Below are 20,000 nucleotides of genomic sequence, written 5' to 3'. Positions count from 1 at the left end.
GTAATGACTTCCAAATGTTACACTATGTAATGACTTATGACCTAATGTTTTGCTGTTTCCTGCATGGTCTGTTGTCCATTCCTTCCAGCCTGACAGAGGGGCGAAGCGTCTGCGTAACGAGGACGGGGGTGGCGGTGGTGACGATGACCCCAGAGGGAGGAAGAAGATGCTGGCCAGCAGGGAGCTGGCGAGACACATGGAGGGGGACGACGCGGAAAGCGAGGACCAGAGTGGGGACCGGAAGAAGATTCTGGAGAAGCTCATGGACGATGAAGATGACCCAGAAGAGGTGGGTAGAGTTAGGCTCATCCAAGGACACGCACGTGCACACGCACATACACACGCACATACACACGCACATACACACACACCTTCAGTCATTTCTTTGACAGCCTGGGATTTCACAGAGTCTGGTTCTTGAGAGTGGGGTTTGTGTTTCAGCCTCTCCCCCCATCATTCTGCTCCTGACCTGCCTTGTCCTGCCTGCACCAGCGGTTCCTTCATATTAGCCAAATACCAAGATCTATAACTTGACATGTTAACTTTTTTTCAAGTAATTAACTTATTGCTTGTAAAATACCTAATTAGATGTCACACAATGCCACAAACATTTTATTTGTCTTGGTAAGACTTTCTTCCAAAGGTCACTCTTCCTTTCTTGTTCTAATGAACCAGGGCGAGCTGGTGGACGAGAGCTCCGTGAAGAAGATGATCCTGACCTTTGAGAAAAGGTCCTACAAGAACCAGGAGCTGAGGATCAAGTTCCCCGACAACCCCGAGAAGTGAGTTAATGAGAGAGGGGGAGGGGGAGAGAGGGTAGGAGTGTGTGAGAGAGAGAGATATAGGGAGAGAGAGAGAGGGGGGGAAAGAGAGGAAACAGGTAAGTTCCCAGAAAGCTTTGAAAGTTCCCAGAGAACTCTGAGAAGTGAGTTAACGAGAGAGAGAGAGCGCAGAACTTTCCCTCTGACTTCAGCTCTACTGGAAACATCAGTGCTGCTTTGCTGAAATGTTCTTTCTTAAATGAAATATTGGGAATATGCTTAGGTTCATACTGTAGGATATTGAATGGGGGCCGACAAGTCCATGACATAACTTTGTATGCCTTAAATGTAATATAAAATATATATATATTACCTGTGCCTTTATAAATTGGCATGACTCAAGGTCTCATACCTCTGTCCAGTCACAGTCTATGACATCATTTCCTGTTCCTGTGTGCAGGTTCATGGAGACAGAGCTGGACCTGAATGACATCATCCAGGAGATGCACGTCATCGCCACCATGCCCGACCTCTACCACCTGCTAGTGGAGCTCAACGCTGTCCACTCCCTACTCAGCCTGCTCAGCCACGAAAATACTGATATCCTTTACCCTTACAATTACTCTAGGCTTACTTAGGCTCTATTAGAATAGATTGGAATAGATTTTAGAATGGTTTATTTTCCTCTGGTAGAGCTCAATGCAGTGGAGGCTGGTGGAAGTAGAAATCTCAGGACGGTTTCATTGTAATGCACGGAATGGAATAAGGAATGGTATATTTGATACCATTCCTCATCCAATTCCATGCCATGCATTACTATGAGCCTGTCCTCCAGTGTCTACCGCCACCAGCCTCTCCTGACTAATAAGCACTTTGAATCAGTTGCGTAGATGGGACGGGCGTAACACTGGCTGAAAGAGTTGCTAGACATGTTTAAAATAGTTTAAAATGGCAGTATGTAGATGTTCTAAACCATGTGGACCTGTGGCAGTATTCCTCTATGCGTTTCCTTAGCCTCCTCTACATATAGCCATAGCAGTGGTGGATCTGCTGCAAGAGCTGTCAGACACTGACACCCTGCACGAGAGTGAGGAGGGCGCCGAAGTCCTCATAGACTCACTGGTGAGTCCTGTTCAGGGGGAGGCTGGCGGAGGTAGAAATTGGAGGATGGGCTCATTGTAAGGCATGGAACGGAATGAGGAATGGTATCGAACCATTCCCCATTCCGTTCCATGCCTTACAATGAGCCCGTCCTCCGATTTCTACCTCCGCCAGCCTCCGCTGGTCCTGTTTGTGTACAGTGCATGCGGTATTAATCACCATTTTAAGTAATTTCAACAGTCTGGGCGGCTATGCAACAGCCTCAGTTTGATGGATGGTTGTTAGTCATTGTTGTTATTTCTCAGGCGGCACAGCTTCATTGCCCTAGAGATGGCATATCACAAGTTTGTTCATATCAGAATATTGTTGCTGATAACTCAACTGTCATGAAACGAATGGAGAAAGCGACTGCAATCTCAATTACATTCTCATGGCTTTGGTTTGTCAGTTTGTCTGAGGCTGGTGGAGGTAGAAATAGGAGGACGGGCTCATTGTAATGCAGGCAAGGGAATGAGGAATGGTATCAAACACACGTGTTTGATACCATTCCTCATTCCATTCCATGCATTACAACGAGTCTGTCCTCCACCAGCCTCCCCTGTGACAGACACACACTCCATTTCTACCTCCACTGCGACAGACAGACACTCCATCACTACCTCCCTCGGCCCTCCTCCCTCCACTAAGCCCAGTCTCTGACAGCAGCAGTTCATCCCAGGCCATTGTCTGTGCGCTGTGGAAGGTTTTAGTGGCCCATCCTGTCTGCTGACATTTGGAAAGAGCAGAGAGGCGAAGGTCAACCCACTCTGGTCTGAGATGACTTATACCTGGCTTACGTCACATGACCGGGGTCTTTAGCTCCGTCTGATGGCTTATACCTCACTGATGGATTGCTACTGCTGGAGTCTTTAGTGTTTTCTGCTGTCTGTTTGATACCATTCCTCAATCCGTTCCATGCATTACAATGAGCCCATCCTCCGATTCCCCCCCCCCCCCCCCCAAAGTTCTTGCATACCACACGTTTCTGATTTGAGGCTACGCCTCGCAGCCTTGAAATCACAAATAACAAATGCTTTACTCAGTAAATTCAGTCCCACTAGGGCCAGGTTTGAGTGGTTGTTATTCCAGTCCCTGGTGGGTCTGGTCCCTGATGGGTCTGGTCCCTGGTGCATCTGGCCCTTGGTGACTCTGGCCCCCGGTGGGTCTGGTCCCTGGTGGGTCTGGTCCCGTAGTGAAACGTTTTGGAACCTGAACTGGTTGAAATCTGGGGTCAGTTTCCCGAATGCTTTGTAGCTTAAGTAGTACTTAATTTGGGAGTAGCAATTGTAAAATCAATGTTTGAAAGACAATGTTCTCCATTGTTTAAAGTGCAACTTTAGTTACGAAGCCTAACCTTGCCTCTGTTCTTTCTCTCTCTCTGTCTGATGCTCTCTGTCTCTCTCCATTCCTCTCTCTCTCACTTCTACCCTCTCTCTCTCTCCCTATCCCTATCCCTCCCTCGTCCTCTCCCCCTCTCTCTCTATCTCTCTTTCTCTCCCCCTCCCTCTAGCTGGAGGGTCAGGTGGTGGCTCTGCTTGTTCAGAACATGGAGAGGCTGGATGAGCAGGTGAAGGAGGAGGCCGACGGCGTCTACAACACGCTTGGTAAGAACACAATACAACACACTACAACACACTACACTGTACTATAATACACTACAACATACTACAACACACTACAACATACTACAACATACTGTAACACACTATAACACACTACAACATACTACAACACATTACACCGTACAATAATACACTACAACACACTACAACTCGATATAACATACTACAACACACTACAGCATACTACACCGTACTATAACACACTACACCATACTATAACACACTACAACACACTGCAACGTACTACAACACCTTAGGGCAGAGCGTTTGAGAGTTCGGCTAGCATTCTAGCATATCTGGTCACTCTGGGATAAGGCATAAGGGTGGCTGATGGTATGGAACGCCACACGTGTGTTTGCTACCATTACTCATTCCATTCCATGCATGACAATGAGCCCACCCTCCGATTTGAACCTCCACCAGCCTCCCCTGGTGGTCAAGTCATACCCTGTTTCGGTCTGACAGTATGCGGATCATCGGGATGCTTGGTTTCGGCTCTGCTTATGTAGAACAAGACACATTTTAGATGATTTCATTATGAGGCCAAATCATGTCTGGTGGCTGGCACTGTAGTGGTGGCCCAGTGCTGGGACTGTTGTTGTGGTGTGCGGAGGAAAAGGCTTGAATAAGCCTGTTGTCTGGTGTGGAGGGACAGTGGTGATGGTGGGAGGAGGTGGGAGGGAGGAGGAGGGAGGAGGCAGCTCTCCAGGTCTGAATAAGCCTATTGTCTGTTTCCTGGTGCAGCTCAGAGGCTGGTGTCCTCAAGGATGCTGTCTGTGCTCAGCTGGAAACACTGATAAAGGCCTCCTCTCTCCCCCAACAACCCTCTGTTCCTCTCTCCTCTCTCTTCCAACAACCCTCTGTGCCTCTCTCCTCTCCCCCAACAACCCTCTGTTCCTCTCTTCTCTCCCCCAACAACCCTCTGTTCCTCTCTCCTCTCCCCCAACAACCCTCTGTGCCTCTCTCCTCTCCCCCAACAACCCTCTGTTCCTCTCTCCTCTCCCCCAACAACCCTCTGTTCCTCTCTCCTCTCCCCCAACAACCCTCTGTTCCTCTCTCCTCTCTCCCCCAACAACCCTCTGTGCCTCTCTCCTCTCCTCCAGCAACCCTCTGTTCCTCTCTCCTCTCTCCTCTCCCCCAACAACCCTCTGTGCCTCTCTCCTCTCCTCCAGCAATCCTCTATGCCTCTTTCCTCCTCCTCTCTCCTCCAGCAATCATCTCTCCTCTCTCCTCCAGCAATCCTCTATGCCTTTCTCTAGCTTTCTCTTCATCCCTCTCTCTCTCTCTAGCTCCCCTGTCCTAACATGCTCTCTCTGTCTGCTGGGCTCTTTCTCTCTCTCTCTTTCTCTGTCTCACTCTCACTCTCTTTTGTTTGCTCCCTCTCTCTCCCGCTCCCTTCCCATCTCCCTCCTTCCCTCCCTCTCTCCGGCTACTTGAGGTTTCTCCTCTCCTCTCCTCCCGTCTCCTCTCCACTCGTCTCGTCTCCTCTCCTGGACTGAGATATCAGGTGTCTCAAACGTCTTTATAGTGCTAATGTCTAAGAAACCTGAGAATGTCTCGCGGCAGGCTGTCAAAAAGCTGACGCTGTCATATCTGTTTCTCTCTCTCCTTCCTGGCTCAGTGTTCCCACTGATATCTGTCCTCTAATGACCAGCCACCTTGGTCCAGGGTCAAAATTAGGATAAAGAGAATACAGAATGCACACCCAAGTTGACGTGCTGACTAACGAAAACGTAACGACAATGAAAGTCGCACACTCTTCTTCTCTCATTGCTGTGACATTTAGTCGACACCAACGTTTTGGCTCAATATCCTGCTTCAGCCTTACATGCAGTGAAATAGGGGGACTATACATAATAAGTGTTGTCATTTCTGAATGATGATACCACTATATACACAAATACCATCAAATAAAAGCTGAGAATCTTTACTTTAACAGAGAGTCATTGTTTCATTTAATATCCAAACATTTGGGGTGTAGAGCCAAAAGAAGAAATGCTTCACTGCTCCATTACTTATGCAGGGCACTGTGTTCTCAATGGCTCCAGGTATGGTAAAGCAGCGTTGTTGTATGATCAGAAGAGCAGTGTAGTGATGTGATGTGGTGTGTGTCTCCCCTCCTCTCTCCTCAGCCATCATAGAGAACATGGCTGAGTTCAGACCTGGTCTGTGTACAGAGGCTGCTCAGCAAGGACTCATGCAGTGGCTACTGAAGAGGATCAAGGTGCGTGTGTGTGCGTGTCGATCACGGCGTGTGTAGGACTTTGTGGCACTACCCTTTTACAAAAGACAATACATGCATCAGTTATAGCTATCGTCATCATAAAAAATTATCATCAGTCATAACAGACTATAGAAGTAGAATTCTGTTTAATTGTATTGATTGTGATTCTACGTAGCGTAGCAGGTCGATATATCTGAGTGGAATGTGAGCGAACTGTAGCCTTCTCCAAATTACACAGGAGATTACTGGGAGATGAATAAGAAAGCTTCAAATGCAGCGTTGTCATTGGAATTCTCTTGACGTTCATTGCTCCCCCTCCCTCTCGTTCTCTCTCCCTCTCTGTCTCCCCCCTCTCTGTCTCCTTCCCTTTCCCCCTCTCTCTCCCTCCCCCTCTCTCTCTCACCTTCTCTCTCTCTCTCTCACCTTCTCTCCCTCTCTCTCTCCCCCCTCTCTCTCCTTCTCCCCCTCTCTGTCTCTCACCTTCTCTCTGTCTCTCACCTTCTCTCTCTCTCACCTCCTCTCCCTCTCTTGTCTCTGCCTCTGTCATTCTCTCTCTTTCAGGCCAAGATGCCGTTTGATGCTAACAAACTGTACTGCAGTGAAATCTTGGCAATCTTACTTCAGAACAACGACAGTAAGTTGAAGATGATAGATGTGAACTGCTTGACTGTAGTGTCTGAAGATGATGACGATGATGTTACTCAAATATCCCAAAGATAACATTGAAAAGTAAAAGTAAATGAATCCGTTTCTTGAAATACTAAATGTGATCTAAGATGTCAATGAATGCGTGTGTCTGATGCTACATACTTTAGTCTTTTCTTCTCAGTTCTCTTAACTGTATCAACAAACTGAAGAAAACAACTCTTTAAGGTCCACAAACTGACAACAACAGCTCTTTAAAGGCAGTCTTGCTGAATAGTAGAAAGCCACAGACTTTTTATTTATTTATTTATTTTCCTCATCGTGATTTTGGCTTTAGACCCGTAATAGTGGTGTGTCAGGACCGAGGCTCTCTGGCTTGAACGCCCTATTGGTCTCTGTCTCAGTGGCTGGACCCAGTAAGCCCTGTTTAGCTTCAGCAGGACAGGCTCTGGGCCTGGTGGGCTCAGGTTCTGGACTACTGGGCCACATTGATATTCTGTCAGAGCCTCTGCTAATTTGCTGCTGTGAGTGAGTTTAGCCGTGGAGCTGCAGCACAGGGACTGGATCGATCCATCTCTCTCTCTCTCCTTCTCTCTCTCTCTCTACCTCCCTCCCTCTCTCTCTACCTCCCTCCCTCTCTCTCTACCACCACCCCCTCTCTACCTCCCCCCCCTCTCTCTCTCCCTCTCTCTCTACCTCCCCCCCCCTCTCTCTCCCTCTCTCCTTTTCTCGTTCCAGTCGCTGTCACTCACTCACTATGCTTGTCCAATGTTTATGCTCCACACATTTCTCTAACAGTTCTCCCCCTGTGTGTGTGTGTGTGTGTGTGCGTGTGCGTGTGCGTGTGTGTGTGTGTGTGTGTGTGCGCGCGTGCGCGTGTGTAGGTACCAGGGAGTTGCTGGGAGAGCTGGATGGGATAGACGTGTTGCTGCAGCAGCTCTCGGTAAGACTTCTCCTATTGGTTCTACCTTTACCTCCTTTACCACATTCTACCTTTCCTCCTCCTCTTTTACCACCTTCTACCTTTCCTCCTCTTTTACCACCTTCTACCTTTCCTCCTCTTTTACCACCTTCTACCTTTCCTCCTCCTCCTTTACCACCTTCTACCTTTCTAGCTCTTCTAAATGGTTCCTTAATGGCTGCTGTTTGGGTTGTTGTCCCTCATGTGTTTAAGCACCACATCACTACAGGTTACAAAGCCCTGTGACAGGTTCATGTCTTCTGATTAAAAAGAAGAAAGGGGGTTGGTTGTTGGTGGTTGGTTGGTGTTTGATAGTTGGTTGGTGGTTGGTTGATGTTTGATGGTTGGTTGGTTGATGTTTGATGGTTGGTTGGTGGTTGGTTGACGTTTGATGGTTGGTTGGTGGTTGATGTTTGATGGTTGGTTGGTTGGTGGTTGATGTTTGACGGTTGGTCGATGTTTGGGTGTCTCCTCCCCTCAGGTGTTTAAGCGTCACAACCCGGCCACGGCAGAGGAGCAGGAGATGATGGAGAACCTGTTTGATGCTCTGTGTTCCTGTCTGATGCTGGCAGCCAATAGGGACCGCTTCCTCAGGGGGGAGGGGCTACAGCTCATGAACCTCATGCTCAGGTAAGGGTCATTCATCTCTGATTCATCTACAACATCAATCAAGTCTTTCAATGGAAATGGTGAATGAGGTATTGTCAAAGTTAGACCTGGCTTCTCCAGGGCAGATAGCTATTGATTCCTGCCTAGCACTAACACACCTGTAGACCCATGTCTATGGGGGTAGTGGCGCCTTCTTGGTTGTAGCTAGATATATGGCTGCCGTCATAGTCCCTAAGTCAACTCACGTTTAACTGCGAGAGTTTGACTGTGAAAATGTAAATGTCAATGCGCTTATTTTTAATTGTTTTGCTCAAACTCAGTTCACTGTCACTTGTGAATCACTGGCAATTCAGGGCACTTTTAGAGGAGGAAATCTCTGTGCATGAGGATGTGCCATACCATGGAGGTTGAGTCAGGGGAAAGTGTTGCGAAGATTTTATTTAAGCTTGAGGATGAAAAGTGGTTGAGCGTTTATGTGTGACGTAACAGAGCACCTCAATGCCCTGAATGTAAAACTCCAGGGTCGAAAGCAGCTGATCACTGAAATGCGAGACTCAGTAAAAGCGTTTTAAATGAAACTGCGTCTATGGGAGGACCAGATGCGCCAAGGCAACTTGTCTCACTTTCCTACTTGCCAGTCAGTCAGTGACACAGTCACCATCCCATTCCCGACCAAAGTGTGTGCTGACAAACTGAACACACTCAAAGCGGAATTCAGCAGGAGATATGCTGATTGGAATCACAGAAATTCAACCATGATCTGTTCGCAAATCCATTTGCAATTGATGTTGGCACTGCCCCTGAGCACTTGCAGTTGGAACTCATTGAATAGCAATGTAACGGTGCTCTGAAGACCCAGTACCAGTCAGTTGGGGCTGCTGAGTTTGCCCCTCTACTCCCCGAATCAATGCCACAGATTCGCCTTCACGCTGCACGCATCATGTCCATGTTCGGAAGCACCTACTCATGCAAACAGATGTTCTCCTTAATGAAACTGAACAAGACATCCCATAGATCACGCCTCACAGACCAGCATCTGGTCTCGGTATTGAGAGTGACAAGACAAGATGATTTCTAAGAAAAGCATATTTTTATGTCAAGGTTTGGCATTATAGGCCCTATTGTTGGGTCCTTTCAAGTTTCCAAAGTAAGCCATACAATTTGATATACGGCTTGTTGCATTGACTATTTTGCTTTATCAAACAGTTTTGCTGAAAACCATGACCTTATTTGTTGTTTTGTTAAAGACAAAAGAACTGTGATGCAAATGGGTGTTGTTAAAGTTATTTTATACAAAAAATTGTTCAGCATTTGATAAATACTATTTTGCTGTATTAATCAATGCTAGTAACAATGCTAGTAACAACCTTATTTGTTACTTTGTTACAGACAAAAGTAGGCTACTGTGATGCAAATGTAGTTTGTTTAATTGTGCAGTTATCATTTTATACAAAAACCTTGTTCAGCACTTGATAAATACTATTTTGCTTGTAAGTTTTGCTCGTAAGAATTACCCACAAACATGGAAAAAAACATCATATTTGAACTGTGCATGCATGCAATATTTTTTATCTAGCCTACTTATATTAAAATAATAATAAAATAATCATTGTAATAAATGTCTGGCCCCTGATTTTATTCACAACCCTCAGCATGGCCCTCAGTAAGTTTGACTTTGACACCCCTGGTGTAAAGGGTAGAGGATTGAGACAGAGTGTGGCTCCACTTAGCCTGCCATTCTGATCAATCAATCACCTGGCGTTGGAGCGGTGAGCGGCGCAGCGACGTGACCTTAAAGAGTAATAAAGACACATTACACGCTTTATGAAACCTCCCTGCCACCACCAGCTCGGACAATCACAGCTCGGCAGACAGCCTGAATCAAACCCAGAATCAATATCTAATTACGGCCATGCAAAAACCCTTTGTGTTAAATCATCCACGGCAGAAGGCTAGGCGAAGGGGAACGGGGTCTCAGAGAGGAGAGGAAAGGGATGAGTGACTCTCTTTTCAGCTCTCACCTCACTCATACCGTCATCAACACCTGCTTCGATTGCTTCTGTGTGTCTCTGTAGAGGTCGTACCAAGGCGGTTTCAGAATAGCAGTGAGACTTTGGGATTGGGAACACGATTTTAGTTGTCTTTGTTGTTACCCATTCATTGTTTAGACGTTAGAGAAACGAGTAGGTGTAAGATTGTAAGTGTTATGTTGTAGATTGGTTATGTCTGTGATGACTCAGGCCTATGGCCTCTGAAAGTCTTTGTTTACTGTATGCCTGGCTCAATTTATTTATTCCATCCTTTTTGGTTCGATCTGTCTGTCCCTGTCTTTGTCTCTCTCTGTCTGTCTCTGTCTGTCCTTGTCCCTGTCTGTCTCTGTCTGTCCCTGTCTCTGTCTGTCCCTGTCTCTGTCTGTCCCTGTCTGTCCCTGTCTGTCCCTGTCTGTCTCTGTCTGTCTCTGTCTGTCTCTGTGTAACCCGATCAAACAATCAATGTTTTGTACATTTATATTTTTTATTTTTGTTGATTTTGCCAGTGATGATTCAGTCTTCTAGGGTGTATAGAGTGTATTGCATATTGTGTCTGACATTGTTGAGGCCCTGTGACAAGCATGTCACTGCTCTGCTCGCAGACTATGTGACAACATCAGAAGGATACGTCCATTCCTCATGAGATAAGCAGCACAACTCTTGGTCCAGACACTTGTGATCTCTCTCCTTGACTACTGCAACGCACCCTTGCCCGGGCTCCCCGTCTCCGCCATCAGACCTCTACAGCTCATCCAGAATGATGCTGTCCGTCTGGTGTTCAATCTCCCCAAATTCTCCCATGTCACCCCCCCTCCTTTGCACCCTTCACTGGCTCCCAGTAGCAGCTCGCATCAGATTCAAGACCCTGGTGCTCGCCTACCGGGTGGCAAAGGGAACAGCCCCTTCCTACTTGCAAGCAATGGTCAGCCCCAAAACCCCTGCCTGATCACTCCGCTCTTCCACCTCGGCTGGCCGCCTGGCACCACCGCTACTACAGGGATGCAGCAGTCGCGCTATTTGGTCGCAGCTTTTCACTGTCCTGGCACCTCGCTGGTGGAACGAGCTTCCCACTGCTGTCAGGACTGCAGAGTCACTACCTATCTTCCACTGTAGATTGAAGACCCATCTCTTCAGGCTACATCTTGACTGTCCCTCCTAAAGACCTCTTCATCCCCACTACCCCCCTGTACAGTTTCTCTACTGTAACTTTAAAAAGCATTGTGACTGCCAATGGCCCCTGGTCCTAGCATAGATTTGTTTTTCTTATGATGACTGATGTAAAGATGATTCACTTACTTAGACAAATGTACTTGTTGTAAGTCGCTTTTGATAAAGGTGTCTGCTAAATGTCTAAAATGTAATTGACAATAAACCCACTTGGACCTTGACTTTAACATTCATGTCTTCCCCCAGAGAGAAGAAGATGTCCCGGACCAGCGCTCTGAAGGTCCTGGACCACGGCATGATCGGACCGGAGGGCTCAGACAACTGTCACAAGTTCGTGGACATCCTGGGCCTCAGAACCATCTTCCCTCTTTTCATGAAGTCCCCCAAGAAGATGAGGAAGGCCGGATTATCTGACAAGGAACACGAAGGTATGATACGCTCCACGGGAGGCTGGTGGAGGTAGAAATCGGAGAATGGGCTCATTGTTATGCATTGAACGGAATAAGGAATGGTATCAAACACGCGTGATCATTCCATTCCATGCTAAGGGTGACTATTCACCAAAAATGCATACATTATGATGCTTCATTTTATAGCCAAGCAAAATATTGTTGCTAGGTTAACACTACATAAAACTCTTTGCACTCTAGGTGATGAGTGTTCCCGGAATTCTTTGGCAGTTACTGAGTTAAGGTTAGGGTAGTCTCATTAAGTCAGACTCTCCATTTAATAGATTCTGGTATCCAACATTTAGGTTAAGTGTGGGATTGTCCCTAGTATCCCCTTAGCATTTATTATTTAAAAACTTGATTGTGTTTAGCATCGTCATTGGCTGACATGTTTCCTCCCTGACTGCTTAAACTTTCCAACTTGCCAGGCCGGAACCTCCGAGGCATTTACCAAGGCAGACAGTAGCAGGTCAGATCTGTGCTGTGTCTTTTTAGTCTGTCAATTATGTTGTTATCAATCAAGTCTTGATTGGTTTTCTGTTGCTCCTTTGATAATACTATCCAGCGCCACACTGTTCAAAAATCCTGCGGGGAACCCTGAACCACCTTTCTGTCCTTATCAGCCACCTTTCTGTCGTTCTCACCACCTTTCTGTCGTTATCAGCTCCCCCCCCAGGTGAACCTCCCAGGTGGTCTAATTGGCTGTCTTTGTCTCCTGTCTCATCTGGGAGACAGCATGTATTATCCTGGGACCTGTTGAAGCAGCTGAACAGGGAGGAGGGAGAGATAACACAGACAGCCAGAGCCCTTGTCTCAGCACTTACCAAACTTGCAAACTTGGGGTCGGTTCCCTGATTTCAAATTGGGGGTCCCGGAGAAAATCTAACTTTAACCTCTATGATTTGATCCATAAAATACAAACATGGTTATTTCATATGAAGACAAACATTGCCTGTGTATTTCACCTGTAGCCTATGCTGCAGTGTTTTGGGGTCCATATCTAATCAATTAGAGCATCTGCTTTCATCTGGCACGTTCGTCCACATCGTTTCAGATGAGAGGAAAGGAGACAAGGAGTAGCAGTCATCTTCGACTATTGAGAACACACCCTTCCGAGTTTTAGAATTCATATTAATTAGATTATAAAACACTGTTTAGCTGTGCTGGGTTGTGGCGATGTTTTACACCGTAAGTTTTTTTTTTTTTTTTTTTTTTTTTTTTTTAAAAGGTTTTCTGTATCGAAGCAATGACTCATTTAGAGTTTGGGAATTCGTATTAATTTGACTATGATTTCAGCGTGTATCATTTTCATATTACCACAGGATTTGTCACGTTGTGTGCTGTAGGTTTGAGGACATTGTGTGTGTGTATTGAGTCACACAGAGTGGTCTCTCATTCCCGGCCGTAATTGAAAAGGGAGGCAAAAGTGGTTCTCAAGGATAACAAAATGCATTCATAGATTAATTAATTATCATATGCTACAAATGAGACTAACTAATTAAGAGGCGAATATCTCTTTCTCTCTCTTGTCTCTCTCTCTCTCACTCCCTCCCTCTCTCCCTTCCTCTCTCTCTCCCTCTTCTCATGGCTTAATCCTAAACAGTGATTGATTCCCAAAACATCCCTTCTGAAACACACAGCCAAATTGACTGGGACTCGTCAGAGCTAATTTGCATACATAATAAGATAATTAACCGAGACATAATTTGGAAGGACAACTCTGCAGAGGATTTTGCGACTCTCTATCTCTGTTTCTCAGCTTAACTTGATCAGGCCTGTGTACATTAGTTTTTCTGTTTATTAATTTCCAGTTTCCTAAAAACGGTGTTGCTCTTTCACCGCTTACCTTGATTAGCTAGAAATGCATATTTATTTGTGTTGTTTCATTTCCATATCCCTAATGTTGTTGTGCGGTATAGAACTGAGAGTTGAGAGAGTTCTAGAAGGTAGTACGCATGGAAATGGCTATATTTAGCAAACTAATGAAGTGAAGAGTGTTGTTGGAGGAACTGAGGTAAACAACTCATTTACATGGCAGAGCCTCATAACCCGACAGTCCTGACTGCAACGCAGCCCTTTGTAGTTTTTGTTTTGTTTTCATCAGACGTCAGGAGAACGCCTCAGAGTGCTTCCGTAATGACTTTATTATAACCTTGTTTCACACGATGCTACTGAACTAGAGTAGGAGACAAGACACTGCAGAACACCTTGTTTTTTTTTGTAGGATCATAACTTTGTGTGATTAGGTGATGGTAAGCGCATATTGTGATGAGTTGGCTATGATCACTCGATTGTCATCTCTGTGTAGCCTTCTAACTGTTTGATTTGTGTCGGTCAAAGGGCGGTCCCTGCCACTGGAAGCATGGTGGAGCTCTGTAAGATGCAGAGGGGACAGCTCTGCCTACTCCCATGCAATCAGTAGTCTAGAAATACACACACACACACACACACACACACACACACACACACACCGGCAGATGACGAGGGAGTGTCTTAATCAGCATCGACCTGGTGCACAAAATGTCAGCCGCCCCCAAATCAGTGTGTGTCTGTGTGTGTCTGTGTGTGTCTGTGTGCGTGTGTGTGCGCCTGCCTGTGCTACCCTGGCGCAATCAATAGCATCCTTCCCTGGGTGTCAAAGTGCTGACTACAATTACCACAGGGGTCAGATTGTCTAAGCAGTGTCCCCCCTAACCCCCCCCTCCCCCCCCGGATGTGGCATTCAATCCTGTTACATGCACTAGAGAAAGGTCGCCAAACTTGGTGACATTGAATTAGGAAACTGGTTTGTTCTCCTAAACACAGTCAATGTTAAAACTACTGAATTGTGTTTTTGCTTTGGCTAGTACACTGCTTTACATGGGTGGACGTTGTCATTTTGTTATTTTCAAGATGTTGACTGTTTTTATTGCCCATACTGTTTGTGCTATTAACCAACTGTTATGGTCGTTGTGTGAGTGGCTAGCCCAGGTAGTGTTGTATCTCAGACTACTCTTTATTAACTGATTTAGTGCCGAGGGTGAGTAAAGTCGCCCAAATTTGTCAACATTCTAGAGCCAACGGAACTCTTTGGCAGTTGGTGACTTTCGCTTCATTCACACTACAGAGCTGAACCAAGCTGAGACGAGCGGAGCTGTACTGGGCTGGCCTGGTTACCATGGTTACCATGGTTACCATACAATAGGTGCTGAAAGGGACAGTGTGAAAGGAGACTATCACAGCCAGCGCAGCGCAGTGTGGTTTGGTTTGGTTTGGGTCGGTTCTGTAGTGTGTAAAGGCCAGCACAGTATGATTTGGGTCGGCCCTGTAGTGTGTAAAGGCCAGCACAGTATGGTTTGGGTCGGTTCTGTAGTGTGTAAAGGAAAAATGACTCTTTAATAACCAAAATAGAATTGATTCTTGGCTCCTGTTGCTTAGCAACCTCCAAGCTCTGTTGAACGTTAATTTTGACCTTGTTAATTAAGTCAAATTGTAGTTGTTGTTTTGTATATCTTCCAAAAAAAGCTGAAGTGTATGTGACTGTTACCATTTAGTATTGATCCTGTGTGTGTGTGGGTGTGGGTGTGGGGGTGGGTGGGTGGGTGGGCGGGTGGGTGGGTGTGTGTGGATGTCACGGATGCTTCATTAGTGTGTTATTTAGTCAATATATATTAACTGTCAGAAGCAGGGTTAAGCTAAGCTGGTGTCTCTGTGTGTGTGTGTGTGTGTGTCTGTGTAAATGTCACTGTGAGCATGTATCAGGTTAACAAGAGCACTGAGAGGACCCAACTGCCTTTTGTTGCTAATTCTGGCAATTAACCAGCAAGGTTTTGGAGCACCGGCTCATTAAATCGCCTCAGAGCTGCTACAATAGACCCTCTTTATCAGCATGAGGAATTCAATTCAACGACTACCATAACAGTTCGTCAGTGTTACGGTTATGCTTTTAATGGAAATTGATTTTTAAAATTTCATTAGTTTTTTTTTGTGTGTGTGTGTGTCTCCTTTAGATCCTCTATTTCATGGTTAGAGCTGCATAATAATTGCAAATTATTACTTGTAGTCGTTATATTCCTCTGTTTCCCGCCAGAATACTAGATCTAGGCTTTTAATTCGCTTTACAATGATCTACTTTCTTTTCATAGGAATTGTTTGAACAGTCTAGAATTAATAATGTTTTCACAGCTAATATTAGCTCCCTTCACAATAACACTTTCTCAAACCTGTCAGAAAGCATACAGCTACCTTGAAGCTTCAGTTGGAAAGAAACTGTGTAATGATTTGTACATTATTTTAACAAACTGCCAAAGAATTCTGGAACACCTACAGTGCCAAGTGTTTTATGTGGTATTTACCTCGCAACAATACTTTGATTGGCTACAAAATTAAGCGTCATAATGTATGCATACTTGGCACTCTAGAATGTTGACAATTTGGGCAATATTCAACATCTGTCTTTGTAGAACACGTGTGTCCCACCATGATATCCACGTTTTTCTCCTGGTACAACACAAGTGTTCCATGTTCTCCTTCTCTCTCTGTAGAACACGAGTGTTCCATGTTCTCCTTCTCTCTTTGTAGAACACGTGTTCCATGTTGTTCTTCTCTCTCTGTAGAACACGTGTGTTCCATGTTCTCCTTCTCTCTTTGTAGAACGTGTGTACCATGTTCTCCTGCTCTCTCTGTAGAACACGTGTGTTCCATCATCGCCTCCATGCTCCGGAACCTGAAGGCCCAGCAGCGGTCCAGACTCCTCAGCAAGTTCACTGAGAACGACTGTGAGAAGGTGAGGTCTCGCTGAGTACTGACGCGTGTGTGCGTGTGTGCTGTGCGTGTGTGCTGTGCGTGTGTGTGTGTGTGCTGTGCACACACACACACACACACACACACACACACAGTCATATGCACAGGCTTACATAGGTTTTAATCATATACAATCTGATCTTAAGCTGTCTGAATCACAATCCCTACACAGGTGCTTTGTATTCATCCCACTGTGTTTGATGTATGCTCTCTCTCCCTCCTTCTTTCTCTCTCCCTCCTCTCTCTCTCCCCCTCCCTCCCTCCCTCTCTCTCTCTCTACAGGTTGATAGACTGATGGAGCTGCATTTTAAGTATCTGGAAGCTGTTCAGCAGGCTGACAAGAGAATCGAAGGAGAGAAACACGTAAGGGTCCTAACTCTCGCTCCCTCCTTACACACACACACACACACGCACACGCACACGCACACACATGTTACTATCCTTCTCCCCCTCCTTCACCTTCAACAGCAGCCTACCCCGTCCCTCCCTGCCTGGCTGTATCTCTGAAACAAAGCCAGATCCAGATCCTAGTGTCACGATAACAACACACTGATGTTAGAGGGCTTGTAGTTGTCACATGTGTAGGGGTTGAGGTTACAGTGAGATAGGAGTGAGGGTTTGTACAAGGAGCCCATAGAGAACAGCCCGTAGGTTTGGGACCAGGCTGAGACACTCCTGTTCATTGTCTCACATGGAGATGCATACGGTTATGACTGTGAAGGTAAGCAGGCTGGGTTAGGTTTCAGTCTGATGCCCCATGGTTACAGAACTGAGGCACAGAATCACACACACACACACACACACACACACACACTCAGATACACACACACACTGACAGTCTCATTCCCCGTGGTCACAGAGAGAAAGTGTGATGCCCAGAATTGTCTGTAGTCTGCTCTCTCTCTCACTGAGACAGATGGACAGACAGAGATAAAGGATAGGAGATGGGGGTCGTCTCTCCCGCAGGAGAGGGCAGGAGAAGGTAATAGAGTTTGAAGAGGGAGATAGCTTTAGAGATTCATATCTGATAAAAGATTCATCCTGAGAGTCTCATAGGGTGGCAATCGCAAAGCGAGACTAGACAGCTTGACACAGCTTGACACTCTCTACTCTCTACCCGCGCGCGCGCATGTGTGTGTGTGTGTGTGTGCGCACACGTGCAAGTGTGTGCAAGTGTATTAGAGAGCCTGTGTGTGTGTGTGAGAGAGACTAGACAGCTTGACACTCCTCTACTCTCTAAAGGAAAGCATGACCGGGAGATGGAACCCCTTCAAGGCACATTCTCAGACAGTGTGTATGTCGGTCAGGGGAGGCTGGTGGAGGTAGAAATCAGAGGATGGCTCATTGTAATGCATGAAACGGAATGAGGAATGGTATCAAACACGTCTGAGAATGTGCCACGTGTGTTTGATACCATTCCTTATTCCGTTCCATGCAATGAGCCCGTCCTCCGATTTCTACCTCCACCAGCCTCCCCTGATGTTGATGCACATGTATTGGGCCTATTAGATCTCTCAGAATGAGAGTGTAGAGTGGATACAGATTGAAGAAGTTGAACTCAATTGGTTGTACTGTATCATCATTGATAAGTGTCTTATATTTCGAGCACATTGTCTATGCGTGTGTGTTGCTACCTGGGTGCACATAGAATAGATCTATCACTAAGACTCACATAGAATAGGTCTTAATAAAAAGATAGGTACTTTATTGATCCTCGAGGGGAAATTAAGGCGCTACAGCAGCTCACATCACAAACAACAACAACAAAATAAAGTACAATAGAATAAAAGAATGAAATATACATCTGAAACATTCTATACAGTAAGAACAGTCCAGTATGATTTAACATCCCCCAGCCTGACTCTGATCACCCCGATCGAGCCAGCCAGAGGAGGAGTTGTACAGTCTTATTGCGGCAGGCAGGAAAGGATCTGAGCTCCTTAGTGCAACGTGGTTGTAATGTAATGTAGTGTCGAAGGGGATGGGAGGGATTGTCCATGATGGCCAGGAGTTTGGTCATCATCCACCTATTGGCCACCTCCTCCACAGTGTCCAGGGTGACACCGAGGACAGAACCAGCTTTCCGAATAAGCTTGTTCAGCCTCTTGGTGTACTCACATAGAATAGGTCTAGCGCTAACCCATTACAGTGTATTGCTGTTCCAGACTGAAGTACCTGAACGCAATTATCTGCATCGTAACTGTTTATTTTAACTGTCTTATTTCAGTCCTGGCGTCTCCCTCTAACATGTCCTGACCTGTATCTATAAAGAGACCACCTTGCTATTAAGAACCCCCACCCCCCCTCCACCTCCAACCCCAACTCCCTCGTACTCCTTTGTCCAATATGGCCGCCGTCAGCACGTCTGGTTTTATCACTGCTCCTTGCCTTGTCATTTCAGCTTGTTAATGTTCCCTTTGTGTTCTGGAGGCTAAGCAAAATGTTTTCCTCTGCAAAGTATATTGAAAGGTTTCCACAGGAGTTTGTCGATCTAAGGAGTCCTCGGGACCAAGGTTTAATAAGCTCCCGCCCTCCTCTCCTCCTCCTCTCCCCCTCTTCCTCCCCATCCCTCCCTCTGTGGTCCTAATGAAGGGATGCTCTCTGGTAGAATGATGAGGCACAGAAAAACATCTCTCAGGGACCACAACACAGCAGAACGCCTCAGTGCAGTTTCTGAGGACCCGGCGATTTGTTTGTCTGTATATGATTGAACTCATACAGTTAGATTTATAGGATGTGTGCATGTGTGTTTTCTTCAAGAAAAGTCACTTCAGGTTAGAATTGGTTGCAGCTGGTCTCTCTCTCTCTTTCTCTCTTTCCCTGGTCTCTCTTTCGTTGTCTTTCTCTCTCTCTGTCTTGGACAGTCCCTCTCTCTCTCCCTCTCCTTCTCCCCCTCCTCTCTCTCTCTCCCTCTCCTTCTTCCCCTCTTCTCTCTCTCTCTCTCTTCCCCTCTCTCTCTCTCTCTCTCTTCCCCTCCCTCCCTCCCTCCCTCCCTCCCTCCCTCCCTCCCTCCCTCCCCTCTCCCCCTCCGCCCTCAGTCAGACTCAATTAAATCAGAAACACAATGTGTTTGATACCATTCCTTATTCCGCTCCATTTATTATTATGAGCCCGTCCTCCGATTTCAAGCTCCACCAGCCTCCACTGATACATACACATAGATGGAAAAAATGAATGATGGTTCATGCTGTAATATAGAGGGGGGGTTGTCTCTATCTCCCCCCTCCCACACTAAGCCTATCCCACAATAGCGTACTCTCCCAGGTTTAATGTGGGCGGTTGCAGGCGCTGTCTATTCCCAGCTCCTATCTCTCCCCCTCCCTCTCTCTCTCTCTCTCTCTCTCTCTCTCTCTCTCCCTCGCTTTTTTTTCTCTCTCTCTCCCTCCCTTCTTCCCATCTTCCCCCCCGACCTGTTCCTCCGACCTCATTAAAGGGAAGGCATTCATTTATCTGACATCCATTAGCCGTGCCTGGCTCTCTGACATCCATTAGCTGAGCCTGTGTGTGCGGTGGGGCTGTGGAGGGGCTTCTCTCTGTGTGCAGAGGGATTGACGCTCGGTGCCTGGGGATCAGCCCTGGAAAGCTCCTAGGTAGTCACACACACACACAC

At 46.3% G+C, this 20,000-nt stretch overlaps 1 protein-coding gene across 1 annotated transcript in view; it reads left to right on the top strand.

The window, feature by feature from the left end:
* ctnnbl1 (catenin, beta like 1) overlaps window positions 1–20,000 on the top strand; it is a 27,501-nt gene that overhangs the window by 744 nt on the left and 6,757 nt on the right. The window contains exons 2-13 of the mRNA XM_083674920.1: window positions 89–289; window positions 676–782; window positions 1,222–1,365; window positions 1,790–1,883; window positions 3,412–3,505; window positions 5,656–5,747; window positions 6,309–6,381; window positions 7,277–7,335; window positions 7,835–7,983; window positions 11,406–11,587; window positions 16,276–16,373; window positions 16,673–16,753. Coding sequence (XP_083531046.1) covers window positions 89–289; window positions 676–782; window positions 1,222–1,365; window positions 1,790–1,883; window positions 3,412–3,505; window positions 5,656–5,747; window positions 6,309–6,381; window positions 7,277–7,335; window positions 7,835–7,983; window positions 11,406–11,587; window positions 16,276–16,373; window positions 16,673–16,753 — 1,374 coding nt within the window. The remainder of the gene's footprint in view (window positions 1–88; window positions 290–675; window positions 783–1,221; window positions 1,366–1,789; window positions 1,884–3,411; window positions 3,506–5,655; window positions 5,748–6,308; window positions 6,382–7,276; window positions 7,336–7,834; window positions 7,984–11,405; window positions 11,588–16,275; window positions 16,374–16,672; window positions 16,754–20,000) is intronic.

Source organism: Argentina silus (assembly GCF_951799395.1).
Source record: "Argentina silus genome assembly, chromosome: 8".
Lineage (NCBI taxonomy): Eukaryota > Metazoa > Chordata > Actinopteri > Argentiniformes > Argentinidae > Argentina > Argentina silus.
Note: the sequence above shows the minus strand (reverse complement) of the source record. Positions and strands in the feature narration are given on the sequence as shown.